Source organism: Carcharhinus amblyrhynchos, chromosome 11, assembly GCF_965287045.1.
Source record: "Carcharhinus amblyrhynchos chromosome 11, sCarAmb.v2.hapA, whole genome shotgun sequence".
Lineage (NCBI taxonomy): Eukaryota > Metazoa > Chordata > Chondrichthyes > Carcharhiniformes > Carcharhinidae > Carcharhinus > Carcharhinus amblyrhynchos.
Genome location: NC_137334.1, coordinates 12,587,780 through 12,605,962, shown reverse-complemented (window position 1 = coordinate 12,605,962; position 18,183 = coordinate 12,587,780). Strand labels below are relative to the sequence as shown.

At 45.5% G+C, this 18,183-nt stretch overlaps 1 protein-coding gene across 1 annotated transcript in view; it reads left to right on the top strand.

Annotated features, from left to right (window-relative positions):
• The window catches only part of col6a1 (collagen, type VI, alpha 1), a 94,990-nt gene extending 77,268 nt beyond the window's left edge, over positions 1-17,722 (top strand). The window contains exons 29-35 of the mRNA XM_080198582.1: positions 1,079-1,087; positions 2,233-2,366; positions 5,277-5,386; positions 7,821-8,001; positions 11,726-11,897; positions 12,024-12,053; positions 14,036-17,722. Of these exons, the coding sequence (XP_080054708.1) occupies positions 1,079-1,087; positions 2,233-2,366; positions 5,277-5,386; positions 7,821-8,001; positions 11,726-11,897; positions 12,024-12,053; positions 14,036-14,637 (1,238 nt within the window). The 3' untranslated portion in view covers positions 14,638-17,722. The remainder of the gene's footprint in view (positions 1-1,078; positions 1,088-2,232; positions 2,367-5,276; positions 5,387-7,820; positions 8,002-11,725; positions 11,898-12,023; positions 12,054-14,035) is intronic.
• The last annotated feature ends 461 nt before the right edge of the window (positions 17,723-18,183 follow it).

The window sequence follows — 18,183 nt, the reverse complement described above, 5'->3', positions numbered from 1 at the left end:
TGTACTTATCCAAATGCTTTTTAAATGTTACTATTGTATCTGCCTCAACCACTTTCTCTGGCAGCTCATTCCATACACACACCACCTTCTGCGTAAAGAAAGTCCATTTTAAATATTTCCCCTCTCACGTTAAACCTTTGCCCTCTAGCTTTCAATTACCCCTTCCCTAGGGAAAAAGACTGTGTGCATTCATCTTATCTATGGCCCTCATGATTTTAAACACTTCAATAAGGTTACCCCTCATTCTCCTATGTTCCAAGGGATAAAGGCCTAATCTGGCCAGCCTCTCCCTATAACTCAGGCTCACTAGTCCCAGCCACATTCTTGTAAATCTTCTCCCCACTCTTTCCAGTTTATCGATGCCCTTCTTGTAACAGGGTGACTAAAACTGTGCACGATATCCCAAGTAGCTTTCAAAATTGCTTTAGCTTTCCTTATTCCCCTGCTGGTTGGCACTGCACTGTATAGGAAATGCCTGTCAGCGCCCCGTACTGTCCTCGGCAAGGCAACCTTGGGTTCATTGGATGGCATCACTGGGTAAAGCTATGCCACAGATGGCACATCCATTACTGATACAATCACGAGACAGAAAAACAAGGTGGCAATTTTGCAGCTAAATTGCCTCTTAGTGTAAGAGAGGGTTAACTGGGTAAATACTTGAGGTTAGTGGGCCTGGGTGGGATTATTGTCAGTGCAGGCTCGATGGACCTTGTCCAGTGGGAGGATTTATCTTAAATTCAGCCACGTATCATGCATGATCTCCTGGGAAAAGCCTACGCGTTCCATGCCCAAATTTCCAACTTGCCCTCCTGCGAGGGAAACAGTGGTTGTCGAGAGAGCAAATGTTGGAGACAATTGGCCCTTGAAGACTTTGTGTTAAATAAGCAGAAATGGCAGCGATGCCCCTCTCGGGCCTGCACTCTGATGTCACAAAGTAATGCAGGACCAACAGCCAGATATAACATGAGATGACCAAATGACTGGATGCAGCATCAAGCAAAATGTGTAACTTGTTAACAGTTTAGTGAACAGTTATTGAGATAATTTTACTAATTTTCCTTCCTCTTCTTTTTCACAGCTTGCTGTGGTGAGTAGACTGAATCATTTAATACAGGAATTCAGGGTGGTGTGGTGGCACAGTGGTTAGCACTGCTGCCTCACAGTGCCAAGGGACCCGGGTTTGATTCTGGCCTGGGGTCACTGCCTGTGTGGAGTTTACACATTCTCCCTGTGTCTGTGTGGGTTTCTTCCGGGTGCTCCAGTTTCCTCCCACAGTCCAAAGATGCATAGGTAAGCTGGATTGGCCGTGCTAAATTGCCTGTTAGTGTGAGGGAGGGTCAACAGGGTAAATATTTGGGGTTACAGGGATAGGGTCTGGGTGGGATTGTTGTCAGTGCAGGCTTGATGGGCCAAATGGCCTCCTTGGGCACTGTAGGGATTCTATGACTTCGATATGTGTATTTGAAGACGTTCCCTTACTTCAGTCAGTGCTTCATCTCCTTTTGGTTGCAATTTTGAGATGTTCCCTTCCCAATCAGTCTCTATCCTAGTCTGAGCCAGTCAGTATGAACCTGATAGTTTCAGACAGTACTCTGGGATCTGTTAACAAGAGGTGGAGAGGCTGCCGTCAATAAGGTTTCACATTTTTACACGGTTACTCCCTCACTTTCAAGTGCATTTGAACACAAACTGCAGACAGCGTCTCTCCTAGTAAGGTCAATGACCCAGGACAGCTAAATCCTTTTTAAAGCATTTCTAATACGTGGGAGATAATAGACTGAAAGAGTCAATTAAAGAAGGAATGTAGCTGACATGAAAGAGCGTATTTCCTGTTTCTCCCAGACGTCTCAACATCAGGGAAATATTAGAAGGGAGATTTATGGTTTTAAAAGAAGTGCTGGATGTAGGGAATCAGACATTTTGTGGATACATGACTTAATGTACGGGCCAACTGGCATTGTCATCAGAACACAGAGGCAGGAGCGGCCATTCAGCCCCTCTGGCTTGGCCCAAAATTCAGTTTTATCATGGTGGCCATGTATTTTCATTCCATTTACCTGGTTGCATACCCAGCAGTAGGGAAAGCCCTCTACTGAACTGAAGCTCGTCAAAGAAATACAGAGTATTAACAAGACTGAGGTGGGACAAGGAGAAGTAAGAATGTTGATGATGCTGGACAGTCACCTTGGAGGGAATATACTGAGGATAACTGACCGATTCTCTCCTTTGCAGAGTGCAAGTGTGGACCCATCGACCTCCTGTTTATAGTGGACAGCTCAGAGAGTATCGGCGACCAGAACTTCGCTCTGGCTAAGCAGTTTATAATCACGGTGATCGAAAGGCTGAGCAGGGATGAGAAAATCAGGGTGAGAGCAAATCTTCTGAGTCCTCCCAACACAACAGACTGACTGCATTTCTTCAGTCTCAATATCATACATTCCAACGTCGACGTTTCGATCTTTGATCTGAGGTGGAGATGTCGGCATTGGACTGGGGTAGGAACAGCAAGAAGTCTCAGAACACCAGATAAAGTCTGACGGGCTTATTTGGTAGCACGAGCTTTTGGAGCACTCCTCCTTCATCAGGTGAGAGATGTGATGAAAGGAGCAGTGCTCCGAAAGCTCGCGATTGCAAATAAACCTGTTGGACTTTAACTTGATGTTGTGTGACTTCTTACGGTGCTGAATCATTGATGTGGCATTGCTTCACATAGTTTTCATGTTTCTAAATCATTCCAGAGTGTCTTCTATCCAGCTTGATGTTTCAAAAGACTATGAATTCCTTTTGCACACATAAATGAGGCTTAAGGACTTTAAAGTTGTGTCAAGCACTCTGAGATGAAGAATCAAATGGTATAGTAAACATCCCTTTTCTCTGTCCAAATCATCAAATTTAAGACAAATGAATGATCAAATATTTGATTTGATTTATTGTTGTCACATTTATTGAGATATAGTGAAAAACATTTGTTTCTTGTGCGCTATACGGACAAAGCATATTGTTCATAAAGTACGTAGGGGAGAAGGAAGGGAGAGGGTGTCGTGTTACAGTTGTAGCTGATGTGTAGAGAAAGGTCAACTTAATATATGCTAGGACTGTTCAAAGGTCTGAAAGAATATGGAAGAGTCTGTTAGTACGTGTTTTCAGACTTTTGTATCCTTTTTCCGATGGAAGAAGGTGGAAGAGAGTATGATTTGCTGGTTGCTTTTCCAAAGCAGCAGGAAGTGTAGACAGAGTCAAGGGGTGGGAAGATGGTTTGTGTGATGGACTGGGCTACGTCCACGACCCTTTGTTGCTTCTTGCAGTCTTGGGCAGAGCAGGAGCCAGACCAAGCTGTGGTACATCCAGAAAGGGTGCTTTCCAAGGTACATCTGTAAAAATTGGTGAGAGTTATAGTGGACTTGCCAAATGTCATTAGTCTTCTGAGAAATTTGATGATTCTAGGCCAGTACTGAAGGAAAATAAAATTTTGGCATGATGTTCCATCCAGAACAGACCACAGATAGGCAAATATTTATGGAGCGCGATCTCGGACTTAATTTGTTTTCGAGAGCAGTGAGGGCAAACAAGCAGAAATCTAGAAAATGGTCACCTTAGTGAGGCTAGATTTAGGTTAGAAATTGTAGAAAACGTCGAGTTAAATCAGGTTTTCATACTTCTGTGGACTGTATCACGTGTAGCAATGATTTTAAGTTAAATGAAAGCGCACCAGTTGGATTTACTCTGATCACAGGGTGGAGTTGGTAACTGGAATGTCCAATGCACCAGTAATGTTGCTGTAAGGATGTTCCGGGAGTGTTAAACTCTGGTTGTTGACAAGCTTCTACATGCCTTGGTTAAATACAAAACAGAGCAATGCTACATGGAGTGCAGAACTGCGCAGAATAAAATTCAAACTTTTACTATTTGCTGACTTTATGTAATTTATTAATATTTTTCAATAGGAGACAAACCCTCAATGATAATGCTCAGGTTTGGAAATGCTGTCCCTTACTGTCAAGAAATAACTCATCATTGACAATTAGAAAATGCACCATTGCATTTTGGCTAGACTTCACACTAATGTTAATCCAAAGCTTGGACACAGCGAGAGTTTATTTCAAACCAATTTAGTTTTAATAAGTGTAACATTAGGAACACATAAGCAGTCCCTTGAACCTGAATCAATTAGATCCTTGCTGTTCTGGACTTCACCGACACTTACCCACCTTGGGTAAGTGTTACCAGGTCTTCATTAGCCTTTGTATGTTTAAAGTTTATTAATTCGTGTCACAGTCTGCTTACATCAGCAGTGAGGTTACTGTGAAAATCCCCTAGTCACCACACTCAGGTGCCTGTTCGGGTTACACTGAGGGAGAATTTAGCACGGCCAATGTACCTAACTGACACGTCTTTCGGACTGTGGGCGGAAACCGGACCACATGGAGAAAACCCATGCAGAGTTGGAGGGAACGTGCAGACTCCACTGCAGACAGTGATCCAAGCTGGAAATCAAACCTGGGTCTCTGGCACTGTGAGGTAGTATTGCTGACCACTGTGCCATCGTGCCACCCCTCCACTGTGCCACCGTGCTGTCCTTAAACACTGAATCTACATTATTCAAAGGACATAAATTTGTCTTCAGATTTAACCCTCCCTATCCCAGTATCATTCGGGATAATCTGTGCTGCACTCCCTCTTTTTCCTGAGGTGTGATGCCCAGAACTGAAGGTAAAATGGCTGGTGGGGTCTAAGCAAGACTCTATACAAGTGAAGCAAAATGACCTTACCCTCTGTATATCAGACCCTTTAAGTAAAGGCCAATTGGTCTTTCTGTTGATTTTAGCACTCATCTCCTGGTCCATAATGATTTGTGTACTGGGATTTCTAACCTCTTTGTTTCTCGACAGTATCTTGCTAGGGGAAGTTTTTTTTACACGTAGGGTGGTCGGGGCCTGGAATGCACTGCCAAGCAAGGTGGTTCAGACAGACACGTTTGTCACATTTAAGACTTACCTTGATAGGCATATGAACAAACAGCGAACAGAGGGATATAAGAGGTTGGTCTAGACAGGACAATGTAATTAGTGCTGGCTTAGAGGGCCGAAGGGCCTGTTCTTGTGCTATTCTGTTCTTTGTTCCTCATCATTTCAAAGCATCATCTTCAATTCAATGTGGGGGACCTCACACTTGGCCTCATTGCACTTGATCTTGTATGAACCTTATTCATCTTAAACCTGTTTTAAGTGGATTGCCATGTTTGTACTCACTGGTCTCTATTTTACTGACCTTTGTAGTTTGACGGCAAAGAGTCCAACGTTGGAGTGGTTCAGTACAGCCATGCAGGAACTGAAGAATTGGTCTCAATGATGGATCCCAATATTAATTCTCTACCTGAACTCAAAGTGTACGTATCACACCTCACAGCTGATGGTTCCTTGGTTAACTTGCCCTTCTTGCTAAAGTTGGTGTGATCTATATCTTTGCCACCAAAAGATGTAGGTGCATTAGAAAGGCTTCAGGAACCAGGGGAAATAGCAAGTACAACAGTCTAGATGATGAGTTACAAATGGAGACGCAGCATGACCCGTTGCAGGGGGCATGATACAATTCCTAAAATGTGGAGAGATATACATATTGCAGCAGGGAGATGACGATTTAGCAGAGACTGTGAGCAAGAGGGATACTCATTGCAAACAACGCCTGAGAGTAATGTTGCAGTGGTGAAAACGACAGAGATGCAACCGCCAGACTAAAAGCTGAAAAAGTACGAGTTAATATATTCGACGGTGTTTGTCCGAAAAGGACAGGTTAATATATTTTTCAATGTCTCGCCATACAGGACAGAATATATCTTGGACAATGTCTCTGAACAGAACCATATATTAGACAGTGTCTCTCCACGCAGGACAGGATAATATTTGGGAGAGTATCCCTCTGAAAATGACAGGTTAATATATTAGATGGCATCTCTTCACACAGGACAGGTTAATATATTGGAGAGTTTCCCTCCAAAAAGGACAGGTTAATATATTCTGCAGTGTCTCTCCACACAGGACAAGTTACTGTATTGGACAGTGTCTGTCTGAACAGGACAGGTGAATATGTTGGGTAGTATGTCTCGACACAGAACAGGATCATTTATAGGACAGTGTCTCTCCACACAGGACAGTTAATAAATTGCGCAGTGGATCTCTGAAGAGAAAATATATTGACTGTGTGTCTCTGAACAGGACAGGTTAATATATTGCGCAGTGGATCTCTGAAGAGAAAAGGTTAATATATTGACTGTGTGTCTCTGAACAGGACAGGTTAATATATTGGACAGTGTCTCCCTGAACAGGGCAGGTTAATATATTGGACATTGTCTCCCTGAACAGGACAGGTTAATATATTGGACAGTGTCTCTCTGAACAGGGCAGGTTAATATAGTGGACAGTGTCTCTCTGAACAGGACAGGTTAATATAGTGGACAGTGTCTCTCTGAACAGGACAAGTTAATATATTGGACAGTGTCTCCCTGAACAGGGCAGGTTAATATATTGGACAGTGTCTCTCTGAACAGGGCAGGTTAATATATTGGACATTGTCTCTCTGAACAGGACAGGTTAATATAGTGGACAGTGTCTCTCTGAACAGGACAGGTTAATATAGTGGACAGTGTCTATTTACACAGTGTAGGTGCCCATCAGGAACAGTGTCCATGGGCTGGATTTCATATGTCTCCTCCCAGCCATGTTTCAACCTGGGTGGATGATGGGGAGATTAAAAATGGCTCTTCCATGACCCACCTGCTCCCTCTCGTACTGCCCTTGTCAAGCTCTCCTTGTTTTTCATCCTAATTTCCCTCTTGCCTACCATGTGTTAATAATTATTTTAATATCTTATTGCCTTGTGGAGAAGCGTTTTGAAATGCAATGCCTGCTGCCCATGCCATAACCTGTTTGATAGGGTCAGGCTATTCGCAGTGGGCAGCCTGTGACCTCCATGTTAAAAGGTGAGTAGGAAAAGGGCTACATAATTTGGGAATGCCCTCTGGATGAGGAGCACGTCCCTGCCTTGCCTTCCCTTCCTTTTGCCCTGCCAGCCCCCTCTCCCCCTTCCTGGTTCAAACATTCCTCCACACCCTTAAAGCCCAGGACTTAACCTCCTGTGGCAGCCAGCACACTCCCTGTTCCTCCTCTCTGCAGTCCCAGTCTCTGCCACTACTGAGCTCTGGCACTGCTGAGTCCACTAGAGGTGCTGACCAATCAGATTGGCTGTCAGTTCCCAAGAGTGGGATGTTCCCCCCCCCCCCCCCCCCCCCCCCCGGCCCCCCTCGCCCCTGAGGAAGGCATGTCCATTCTGGCCCTCCTGCAGTTTGTTATGGCTGCAGGGTTCGATATACTTCCAGGCCTGCCGGCACCCAGCCATCTTTTCTTCCAGAGTGGGTGGGCAGGAGGCGCTGGACAAGCAGACCACACTGCCCCCATCCCAACTCTTTGGAAAATTCAGAAGCTGAGTTCTGTGTCTGCCTGGGCTACAGGACAGGGCAAGGGAAGGTAGATTAGTGATGGTCCCAGTGCCTAATGTCTGCCCAGGGACTTGAGCTGGGTTAGTGAGTGAATGGGGCCTTGGTGAAATCAGGGTTGTGTAAAGTCCTTTGCGAATGGGTTTGATACCAGCCACCAATGTCAAACCTCGGGCATTAACAAATGGCCAGTTGGTTACGACACTGAAGGGCAGCTTGTGTCCGTGAACTCTGACTTTCAGGAGGACACGGGTCATGGGATGAGTAAATGTGTAAATTGTTTGAAGAAAGCCTGTAGTAACAAAAGCGGAAATCTCTTTTTAATTCTTAGTGCAATCAAGAACCTCAAATGGATTGCTGGAGGAACATTCACCGGCACGGCGCTGGACTGGTCAAAGACAGCCTTCAGAGGATCACTTAACCAAGCACGGGTTGTTCTGGTTCTCACCGATGGGCGGACAGACCTGTTGAGAGACCCCAAGTCGCTGTCTTCGCTCTGTAATGAAGCTAATGTACGGTTTCTTTCCTTCATTCCCACATATTATTGTCAATATGGATAGCATTGCTGCCTCACCATGCAAGAGACCCAGGTTCAAATCCAGCCTTGGTTCACTGTCTGTGAAGTTTGCACATTTTCCCCATGTCTGTGTGGGCTTCCTCCTGGTGCTCAGGTTTCCTCCCACTCTCCAAAATGTGCAGGTTAGGTGAATTGGCCAAGCTAAATTGCCCCCTTAGAATCCAAAGATGTGTAGGTTGGGTGGATTGGCCATGCTAAATGCGCAGGGTAATGGGGAAAGGGCAAAGGAGAGGCCCTGGGTAAGATGTTCTTTTGGAGAGTCAGTGCAGACTTGAGGGGTCAGATGGCTTCTTTCTGCAATGTAGGAATTCTATGATATCCATTATGTGTATGTGCTGGAGAAGTTGAAGATTGTTCTCCTTGGAGCTGAGGAGGTTACGGGGAGATTTCATAATAAATGTACTAAACCATGAAGGGTTTTGATGGCATAAATAGAGGCAAACTGTTTTCACTGGAGGAAGGCCAGTAACCGCAGGAGATGAGAATTTCTGTTTAACGTGGTGAGTTTTAAAGTGCTGTAATGCATGGCCTGGAGGAGTGCTAGTAGCAAGTTCGACCTTTATAGTGTCCTAACTCATGTCAGGTTGCAGGTTTTAAACAAGAAAAGATGTGGTTTACACACTTGGATTCAAACTAACAAGAGATTTATTGAAGGAGTAGAATGGAAAATTGACACCAAAACATCCCAATGACATCACCATCAAATCATGAGATCAGCTCTTAAAGCAATCATGCAACCACTTAAATATATACCAACTTTCAAATGCTTAAGTATTTGGAACAGAAATTCATTGTATCAAGCTGAGAGAGCAAGGAATTGGGAATAATTGGATAGCTCCTTTAAATGATGGTGCAGGGACAATGGACAGATTTCCCTCTTTCATGTTTGGTGTGTGTTAGAAGCAGGGAAACTCCCTCTCACTGGCTTGACAGAGCCCACAATGGAGAGCCCACCCTTAAGACCTTTACGTGTCTGTCAGGTGGTTTTCCCCATGTGATGTTAAAGCCCCCCCCCCCGCCCACACACACCCCAAATGAGGACAAAATGCCCAGGAGAGACAGGAAGAGGTCATTCATTAGCCACTGATGTAGCTCGATTGGGCTCCTGGCAGGTGGTCCATGTGCCTCTGGTTAAACAGCTTGCTAGTAGGAAGAAGTTGAGCATGCCATCCCAATCCTAGCTGCTCCATTCTACCAGCCTCCCTGTCTCCAGAGGTCCAGTATAACCCAGCCCCAGCTATCCATAGCTCCTCCACCCAGGCAAAGCTCCAGGATCTCACTATGCCCACAGTTCTGGTGTCAGAGGTTTCTAATGTTCTCTTTCCTCATCACTGGCCTTGTTAAAGCTCTCAGCTCTGGAATTCCTTCCTTAAACCTCTCTGCCCCTTCACCCCATTCTCTGACTCTAATACATCCCTTAAAAGCAACCTCTTTGGCCAAACCCCTTTGGTCACCTGACCTCAACATGCAACAAAGGCCCCCATTTAGAGAGTAGGAGAGACCTGGACTAGCCAATCCAAGTTTAATTTGATCTATTATTGTAACTAGTCACTACCCATTTAAAAGAAATCACACAAAACTTCCATCAAACTAGTAAGAAATCTCACAACACCAAGTTAATGTACAACTTTATCTGGAATCATGAGCCTTTGGAGTGCCGCACCTTCATCATGTGAGTATTGGATCTGTTGGACTTTAACCTGGTGTTGTGAGACTTTTTACTGTGTCCACCCCAATCCAATGTCAGTATCTCCATTCCATTACACTAGTGGAGAAGGGAGTAGCAGACAAACAGCTTCCCCATTCACTCCATTCATTAATGTCGCCACAGTCATTTAATGCACTCCACAGCTGAATAGCTCCCCCCCACTCACCATCTAAACTCATAACTGAGGAAGGCTCACTCCAGAGCGTGGAGACAGCCTGCACAATCAGAACAGGGGGCTTGAAGAAAATTGTACATTGTGATTTGACCACAAGCTGAGCTTTGATTTGGTTTATTATTGTCATGTATTAGCATACAGTGAAAGGTATTGTTTCTTGCATGCTATACAGACAAAGCATACCATTCGTAGAGAAGGAAAGGAGAGAGTGTAGAGTGTAGTGATACAGTCATAGCTAGGGTGTAGAGAAAGATCAACTTAATGTGAGTTATGTCCATTGAAAAGAATGATGGTAATAGGGAAGAAGCTGTTCTTGAGTTGGTTGGTACATGACCTTAGAATTTTGTATCATTTTCCTGATGGAAGAAGGTGGAGGAGAATATGTGTATAGGGTCCTTAATTATGCTAGCTGCTTTTCCGAGGCAGCGGGAAGTGTAGACAGAGTCAATGGATGGGAGGCTGGTTTGAGTAACGGACTGGGCTTCGTTCATGATCTTTTGTGGATCCTTGCTGTCTTGGGCAGAGCAGGAGCCATACCAAACTGTGATACAACCAGAAAGAATGCTTTCTATGGTGCATCTGTAAAAGTTGCTGAGTGTCGGAGCTGACATACCAAATTTCCTTAGTCTCCTGAGAAAGTCAAGGCGTTGGTGAGCTTTTTTAACTGTAGTATCAGCACAGGGGGACCAGGACAGGTTGTTTTAGGTGATCTGGACACACAAAAACTTGAAGCACTTGGCCATTACTACTTCATCCCCATTGATGCAGACAGGTGCAAGTCCCCCACTAGGCTGCCTGACTCTAGGCAATGACTATTTGAGCTTCCAAACCCCTTCTATCCAGTCCATCATTTTCTGTCTTACCTCGACCTGCACAACAAGGCTGGCCTCAATGTGGTTTCCCCTCCATAACTCTCCAATGCTCCTCCTCGTTACCCTCCTGAATTCCTATCTGCAGCTAAAACTCTGCCATCTGCAATCCTGTCTCCTGCTCAGCTACCAGCCCCATGCACTCCTCTATCTCTGGGCTCCATGCCTCCCAATATTTTGCTTTAACAATCCTTTGTACCTTTGCTCCTACTTCGGAGATCCATGATTTGGAAGTTCTCTCGGTCGGGTTGCCATCTCCCAGCCACCATAAACCTCCCTTCATTCAAACGCTCCTGTCTGTTTCCTTACACGCATGAGGTCCTGGAGACCCCCATCACCCTCCCCCACCCCCATTTCACCCCCCTCCCCCACCCCGCCCCAAATCTGGCAATGCCTTGATCTTAAAATCTAGTCCTACAATCCCCAGGGATCTCTGCACTTCCCCAACTCTATACCTCTTTGCCTTTTCTTTTGAGACTGTGTTCAATTGTCCAGGCCTAAACTTCTCCACCTCACTCATCTCTTTTAAGGTGCCCCTTAAGTCCTGCCTCTTCAACCAGACCAAAACTCTATCCCTCAGTGGCTCAGTCCCATAGCTCCTTGGGAGTTTTTACTACATAAAGTACAAGTGAAATTGTTTTTGGTGTAGAAATCCTATCTTGGCTGTACTTCTGCATCCTTCTCCAACCCTACACTCAACAGGAAGGTGGGATTTGAAAGGACACCTGGGTGTCCTCAGACTGGCATGAACAAGATGGGCCAAATGGCCGCCTCCTGTGCTGTAATCCCCCACCACCCACCTGGTTTAACTGTCTTTGCAGACTGTGCTCCCCAGTGTAGACTGCCCTTCCTAAAGCCACTTTGTATTCTCGCTCAGGTCACTCATTTATCCCTTGCTGCATTCCAGGTGGTCTCAGTTGGTGTGAGTGACATTTTCCGCAACGTCCCAGCTTCGGAAAGCCTCAGGCAGATTGCTTGTGAGTCGTCTTCAAAGCCCGGGCTCAGCTTACAGCGAGACAACTTCATGGAGTTGCTTGAGGATGTCTTCCTTGAGAATGTAACTCAGTTCATCTGCAAAGGTATGTTGTGGGGTTGTGCAAGGGCCCCTCGCGTGTCCCAAAGAAACTGACTTTATGGCCTCATTTTTCTGCAATTGTTAACATATATCTTGTCTTTCCATTAACATTTTGTGTTTGTTCTTACAGAAAAGAAGTGTCCAGACTATTCTTGCCCCAGTAAGTATACTTTGAATGTGCATCCTTATCAAGTAAGGGCAAAGGCTATGATTCTCAAGTGAGGAGTGATTTCAGTCCAACCAGAGAGTCGGGGACGTGGAAGCATTAACGATGCTGAGCCTAGCTCCTGTTGGAGCAGGAGTGCCAGTTTTTCACAGCCAGAGACCTGTGCAATGGGTTGCCCTGTAAACACTGTGGCTACAAGAGCAGATTAGTCACTGGATATTCTGTAGTGAGCAACGCACTTCCCAAAACCTATCAACCATCTACATTGCACAAGTCAGGGGTATGGTGGTGTACTGCTCACTTACTTGCATGAGTGCAGCTGCAAGAATACTCGAAGTTTGACACCATCCAAGACAAAGCAGCCCCACTTATTGGTACCACGTTTACGAACATCCACTCCCTCTACCACCGACCCACAGTGACAGCAACGTGCACCATTTACAGGATGTCCTTTGAAAGAACTTTGCAAACCCACCACTTCTACTATCTAGAAGGACAGGGACAGCAGATGCAGGGGAATGGCATCATCCATAAATTTCACTGCAAGCCATTCACCATCCTGACTTGGAAATACATCGGCCATTCCTTTACTGCCACTGGATTGCAGCAGTTCAGGAACAGTGTTCGGCACCACCTTTGCAAGGGGCAATTAGGGAGGGGCAACAAACGCTGGTCTAGCCAGCAACACCCATGTGGGCACAGAGAATTTTATCAATGAAAAACCAGGGAAGAATCTAGTGTTGATTGTGGGGATTTTCGGCTGTTTTGAGGAGGCACTTTGACATTTTCATGTCAATCTGGGGGAGGCTGGAGTTGGGAGCAACCACAAACTCCTCATGGAGCCTTGGCTGAGGGGGGGGGGGGGGGGGGGGGGTGGAGAGAACACTTCTGCCCCTCTTGGCCCATGAGTTCTCTCACAAGTCGATTTGTTAAGAAACTTACCTTGGCCTCACCTGATCAGACCTGCCTTGTGATGGCTGTTGTGGTTTACACTGGGGGGGATGTCTCCAGCCGCTCAGTATTCAAATCAGGGTGTGTCGCTGTCTGGGACTCTTTCCACAAGGTACAATCGAGGTGGCAAGCAGACTTCTATATAACCCACTGGAACCTTTGTAGTGATGGTCAGATTCAGCCATGTTGTCCATTGCAGACATTGACCTGAGCTATTTCAATGGCTTCACTTTGCTGATCTGAAACCCTCTGGCTGTCTCGGGAACTGATTAGTTGCCCCTCATCCAGTGAGTGCACAATCCTCAATGACTGTGGTTTAGTTGAGTGATTACTTTTGAATATAATGAGGCCATTCTTCAATGGGTTATTGACATTCTACCTGAGTATTGGCATAAAGTTCTGTTATATAATCTCTTACAGTGACAGTAACACAGTGGTAATGTAACTCTGGACTCGTCATCCAAATACTTTGGAGACATGGGGCTGGATTTAATGCTCCCATGCTAAAGGGTTTGAAGGTGGGGGGGTGGAATCCAGCAGGCAGCCTGTCATCCACTCCTGCGCCATCCCTCCACCCACTGCAATTATACCAGTGGCTTCCAGAGACCAGCGCTGCCACTAAACCAATTGAGGCCCTTGAGTGGGCATTGAAACCATAGATCAGTGAGCACCAAGGTGAAGAGTGAATAGGCCTTGGCACAAACAGAGAAAACTAGATAGAACACCATGGTGCCATCAGATTTGTAGATCAGATTGACAGGACTTGAGGCAGTAACGCGGGCATCCAAAAATTCAACAGTTGCCAATGGCTGTCTCCTGCTTCTAGTTTCTATGTTGCTATCAAGATAAGGAGGGATGGGGTGGGGGGTTCAGGATATTGAATTTGATGATCAGCCATGATCAAAGTGAATGGCAGAGCAGGCTCGAAGGGCCGAATGGCGGCCTCCTGCTTCTAGTATTGATGTTGAATGACTACAGGATTGTTCTGTCCATTGCTGAGAGCAATAACACTGTTTTCTCCGCAGTCTACTTCAACACGTCAGCAGACATCACCTTCCTCGTTGACAGTTCCACCAGTGTAGGGAGTAAGAACTTTGAAACCACCAAGGTCTTCGTCAAGCGGCTGGCAGAGCGCTTCCTGGACGCCAAGGTCAAAGCTGGCAGCTCGGTGCGCCTGGCGGTGATGCAGTACAGCAAAAACCAAAAGCTCGAGGTGCCGTTTTCCGATAACTACACAGAGGCTGCAGAGAGGATCGAGCAAATGGAGTTCATGAACGATGCAACAGATGTTGGAGCTACCCTGAGCCGTGCGATTACCAACTACCGGGACAACAGGCGCAACGCCAACAGGAAGGTCCTCTTGTTCAGCGATGGCAGATCCCAGGGAGATCTAGTGCTTAAAATAGAGCAACAGGCACAAGCAGCGAAGGCAGCGAACATCGAAATGTTTGTCATTGCTGTGGGTGATCAGGTTCATGAGAACAATCTGCGGGCTTTGGTATCAGGCAGGGCCACTGACTATGATATCGATTACGGTGCTCGCCATCTCTTCCGAGTGAAGGACTACCCCACTCTTTTGAAAGGTGTATTTTACCAAACGGTTAGCAAGGAAATGTCGCTGAATTAACAATGAAGAAATCCTTAAGCCCTCTAAGCTCCTCTATTTTATGCATTTTGATAAGGTGGTTACTATCTTTGGGAATTTGCTTTCATAGAATTTATATTTACTTTGCAAAGAGAATTTGCTTCCTTGAACTCTACACCCCTGCCACTGACCCCCTTTCATTCAATTTCCACCCAGGTGTATGCCTCCTACTCTTACAGGCTTCGTACTTCTCCTGATTGGGAATTTGGTAGACCTTTCCTTCTCATTACTGCTCCATGCACAGCCACAGAGGCATATTTTCCCCGAAGCTAAGTTGTGTCTCGGTTTCCTTTGAATGTTCCGCTTAGTAACCAAAGGAGCTATCTTTGTATTACTTGGAAATAACCACAGGGAAAGAAATAGTCCAATGTTATGCCCATTTTCTGGGCCTAAACTTTCTGGGCCTCATCCCTTTTCTAGGGGTAAACAGGCCAATTTTGCAGTCCACTTTGAAGGCCTAGAAAATGCCACGTTGGCTGAATTTTTGGCACCTGGGAACTAAATGAGGCATCCAGCTGCCTGCACGTGCCAGCGAGTGGCCTGAGGCCTGTTTCACAACCCTCTTGAGAAACGGGAGCCTTTTTGACTGGGCCTGCTGGGTTCCAGCTTTCCGGATACAACTCTACCCTAATAAATGGCCATTGCAAAAGGCTAAATTCACAGCATTCCTTGCTGGTCAACATTGGCAGCACCGCCCACCCCTAACCCCATAATCCCACCTCCACCCCCCAACGTCATAATCCCACCCCCACTTCTGTGCTTTCCCAAGGGTAGCTGCTGATGAGGCCTTTGGCCTACACACTGGCAAACAGCCTCTTGAGGTCTAACTGGCCTAAGGCCTTGGAGCCTCCTAGTTGCATGCACTATTCCTCCCATGCCTCAATTCGGTCTCTAAAGGATCCTTGTGCCCTTGTTGAGTGGACGTGAACCACATTGTAGGCTTGCTGGACACAGCCACAACTTTTAGGAAGATTATTTCATCCTTGGCTGCTGTTACAATGTTTGTAGAATGTGAACTGAAAGAAGGGGGACTCCACAGAAAGCCTTATTCCTCCGGAAGGTCTCATGGGCCCCGTACTCTCTCAGTAATATATTCTGTGCATATCTTAACAGTTGGAGTGAATTCATTCTAGCAATTGCTTCTACTATAGTCAACGGTTAACTGACAGCATGGACGGGAAAGCATTGCACTGATATCTGTGATAATTAAATGAGCATCTCAACTGTTACTGCGGATCTGCATTATACTGCAACCTTGCGACACAATGCTGGTTGAAAATGTTGCCCTAAAATGTCTGTCAGATTCAGCCCAAGCCTCTGCCTGCCTGTCAGGCTGTTGACACTTCAAGCCTTCCAGCAGCCTTTGAGTGCGGGTCACATGACTCACAGATACAGGCCACGTGACCTTGAGGCTAATTGTGCCTTGCTAGCTGCAGAACTCAAAAGCTTTGAATTGGGGAGTTGGAAGGACATTTTGCCATTAAACATTGAATTGTTTATAGTCCACCCAAATGTTTAAAATGTCAGTACCCAGAGGCAGTACAAAGTGCGGTTCAGATCATTCTCCTAGAATTATTCCTGTTGATAATGAATTGGAAATAAATATTTGAGAGAAACAAATTGCTTCTGCTTTGTTTATTTGCAATAATGAACTGGTGTCTATGTCCAGATGTGGAATAGGCACCGAGGGAGACTGTTAGTACAGACAGATGTGAACAAGGTCAAGGGAAAATTGGACGTGTTATAAATGGGAGTCAAAAGACAATTGGTTGTCCTTCTGACTGGAGATAGGATTAAAGTATATGATGTGAAGGAGGTGAGTTGGTGTTAATTTACAGAAAGGGGAACAGGCGTGTTGGGTCCAACAACACATCCTAAATGTTCTTGTGTTAATATGATTTAGAACTAAAGGTTAGACTGAGCTTGCCATCATTGCTTCATAAAACAGGTACAATGATCAGTATGGCATAGCACGTGGACTATGCACATGACCTTTTCCTCACAGTCCCTGCCTTGCTGAATTTTGCTGTGGAAGATCATAATTGAAAATGCCTCCGCAGGAAGAGAGAAAGGGTGGAATTTTCTCAGGAAGATTCTAAGCATTGAATGGGCGAGAAAACTTCCCGTTTTCGTCCCCGTTTTTTCCAGTGAGATAAGTTACGTGGGTTTACGGCACTCTGTGCAATACAGAGGCAGTAATCTGATTCCCGCCAGTAAGGGTGGGGAGGAGGGGGAAGCCTATATATGGTGGGAAGCTGTCTGCAGGCTGCCAGGGGTGCTATTGCACATGCACCCTGATCTCCCAGCATATTGTGTGCAAGTGTACACATTATACTGAGAGAACTGTCAAATTCCCTGCACCCCCACTGCCCATTCCTCCCATGGATCCCCCCGATTGCCGGCCACTGAATCACTGGCCTCTTGACCGGCAACCCAACTCCCGATCCCTGGACTATTACATCCCAGGTTCACTGATAACATAAAAGTTAGCTTATTAATATTTAAACCAGCCCCTGATTACGCTGGCAGAACAGGTCCGGCACTATCAGGAGCATATTTTCCACCCTGCTAGGTTATTCGATTAGCACAGCGGGTAGGAAAGTCTGCCCAAAGTGCCACTCGGTGGATTATTTAATATTTCTGTACAATGAGGATAAGGGATGGATCCTTGGTGGATGTTCTCTGGTAGGGAATGATTCTAGGAGAATGCTTTGGATGCTGCTGAGACCTAACCCATTCAACTTTCTCTCTTAATGTACAAACTGTGTTATGATCATCAAGTAGCCATTTTGAATGTAAATAAAAGTTACTTTAAAGTAATCTTGTACTGGTGCTATGGGCCTAGAGGGTGAAATAAAGAAATGTACAACACAAGTTACTTTTCGGACCATGTGTGAGATTAAAAAAAAAATCTGCTTTAATCTATTTGTATTTTGCGGAATTCCTTTTGTACTTGTAAGATATAAACTTTTTTAAACGTGATCTGTGCAGTTGTAATGACACAGTTAGGGATCATATATGGATTAGGTCATCAGTAATTAATAAAAGGGTTTCATGTTCACTGCCATTATCTTATTGTCTTTGGATTTTCCTTGTGCTTTATTTAACACGTGTTTTATGATACTGTTGATATTGGGTAACTGAAGGTTGGCACAGTGGTTAGCACTGCTGTCTCTCAGTGCCAGGGACCCAGGTTCGATTCCTGGCTTGTGTCACTGTCTGTGTGGAGTTTGCACGTTCTCCATGTACCTTGCGTGGGTTTCCTCCTACAGCCCAAAGATGGGTGGGTTAGGTGGATTGATGTCCCTTAAATTGCCCCTTAGTGTCAGGGGGGACTAGCTTTGGTAAATGTGTGGAGTTACAGGGATAGGGCCTGGGTGGGATTGTAGTCAGTGCAGTTGTGATGGGCCAAATGGCCTCCTTTTGCATTATAGGGATTCTATGAAGCAATTCCTTGTGTTTGATACTTCCATTTAGTGTACTGCACTAAGACTAACACACACCCAACTACAGGAACCTCCCCAACAG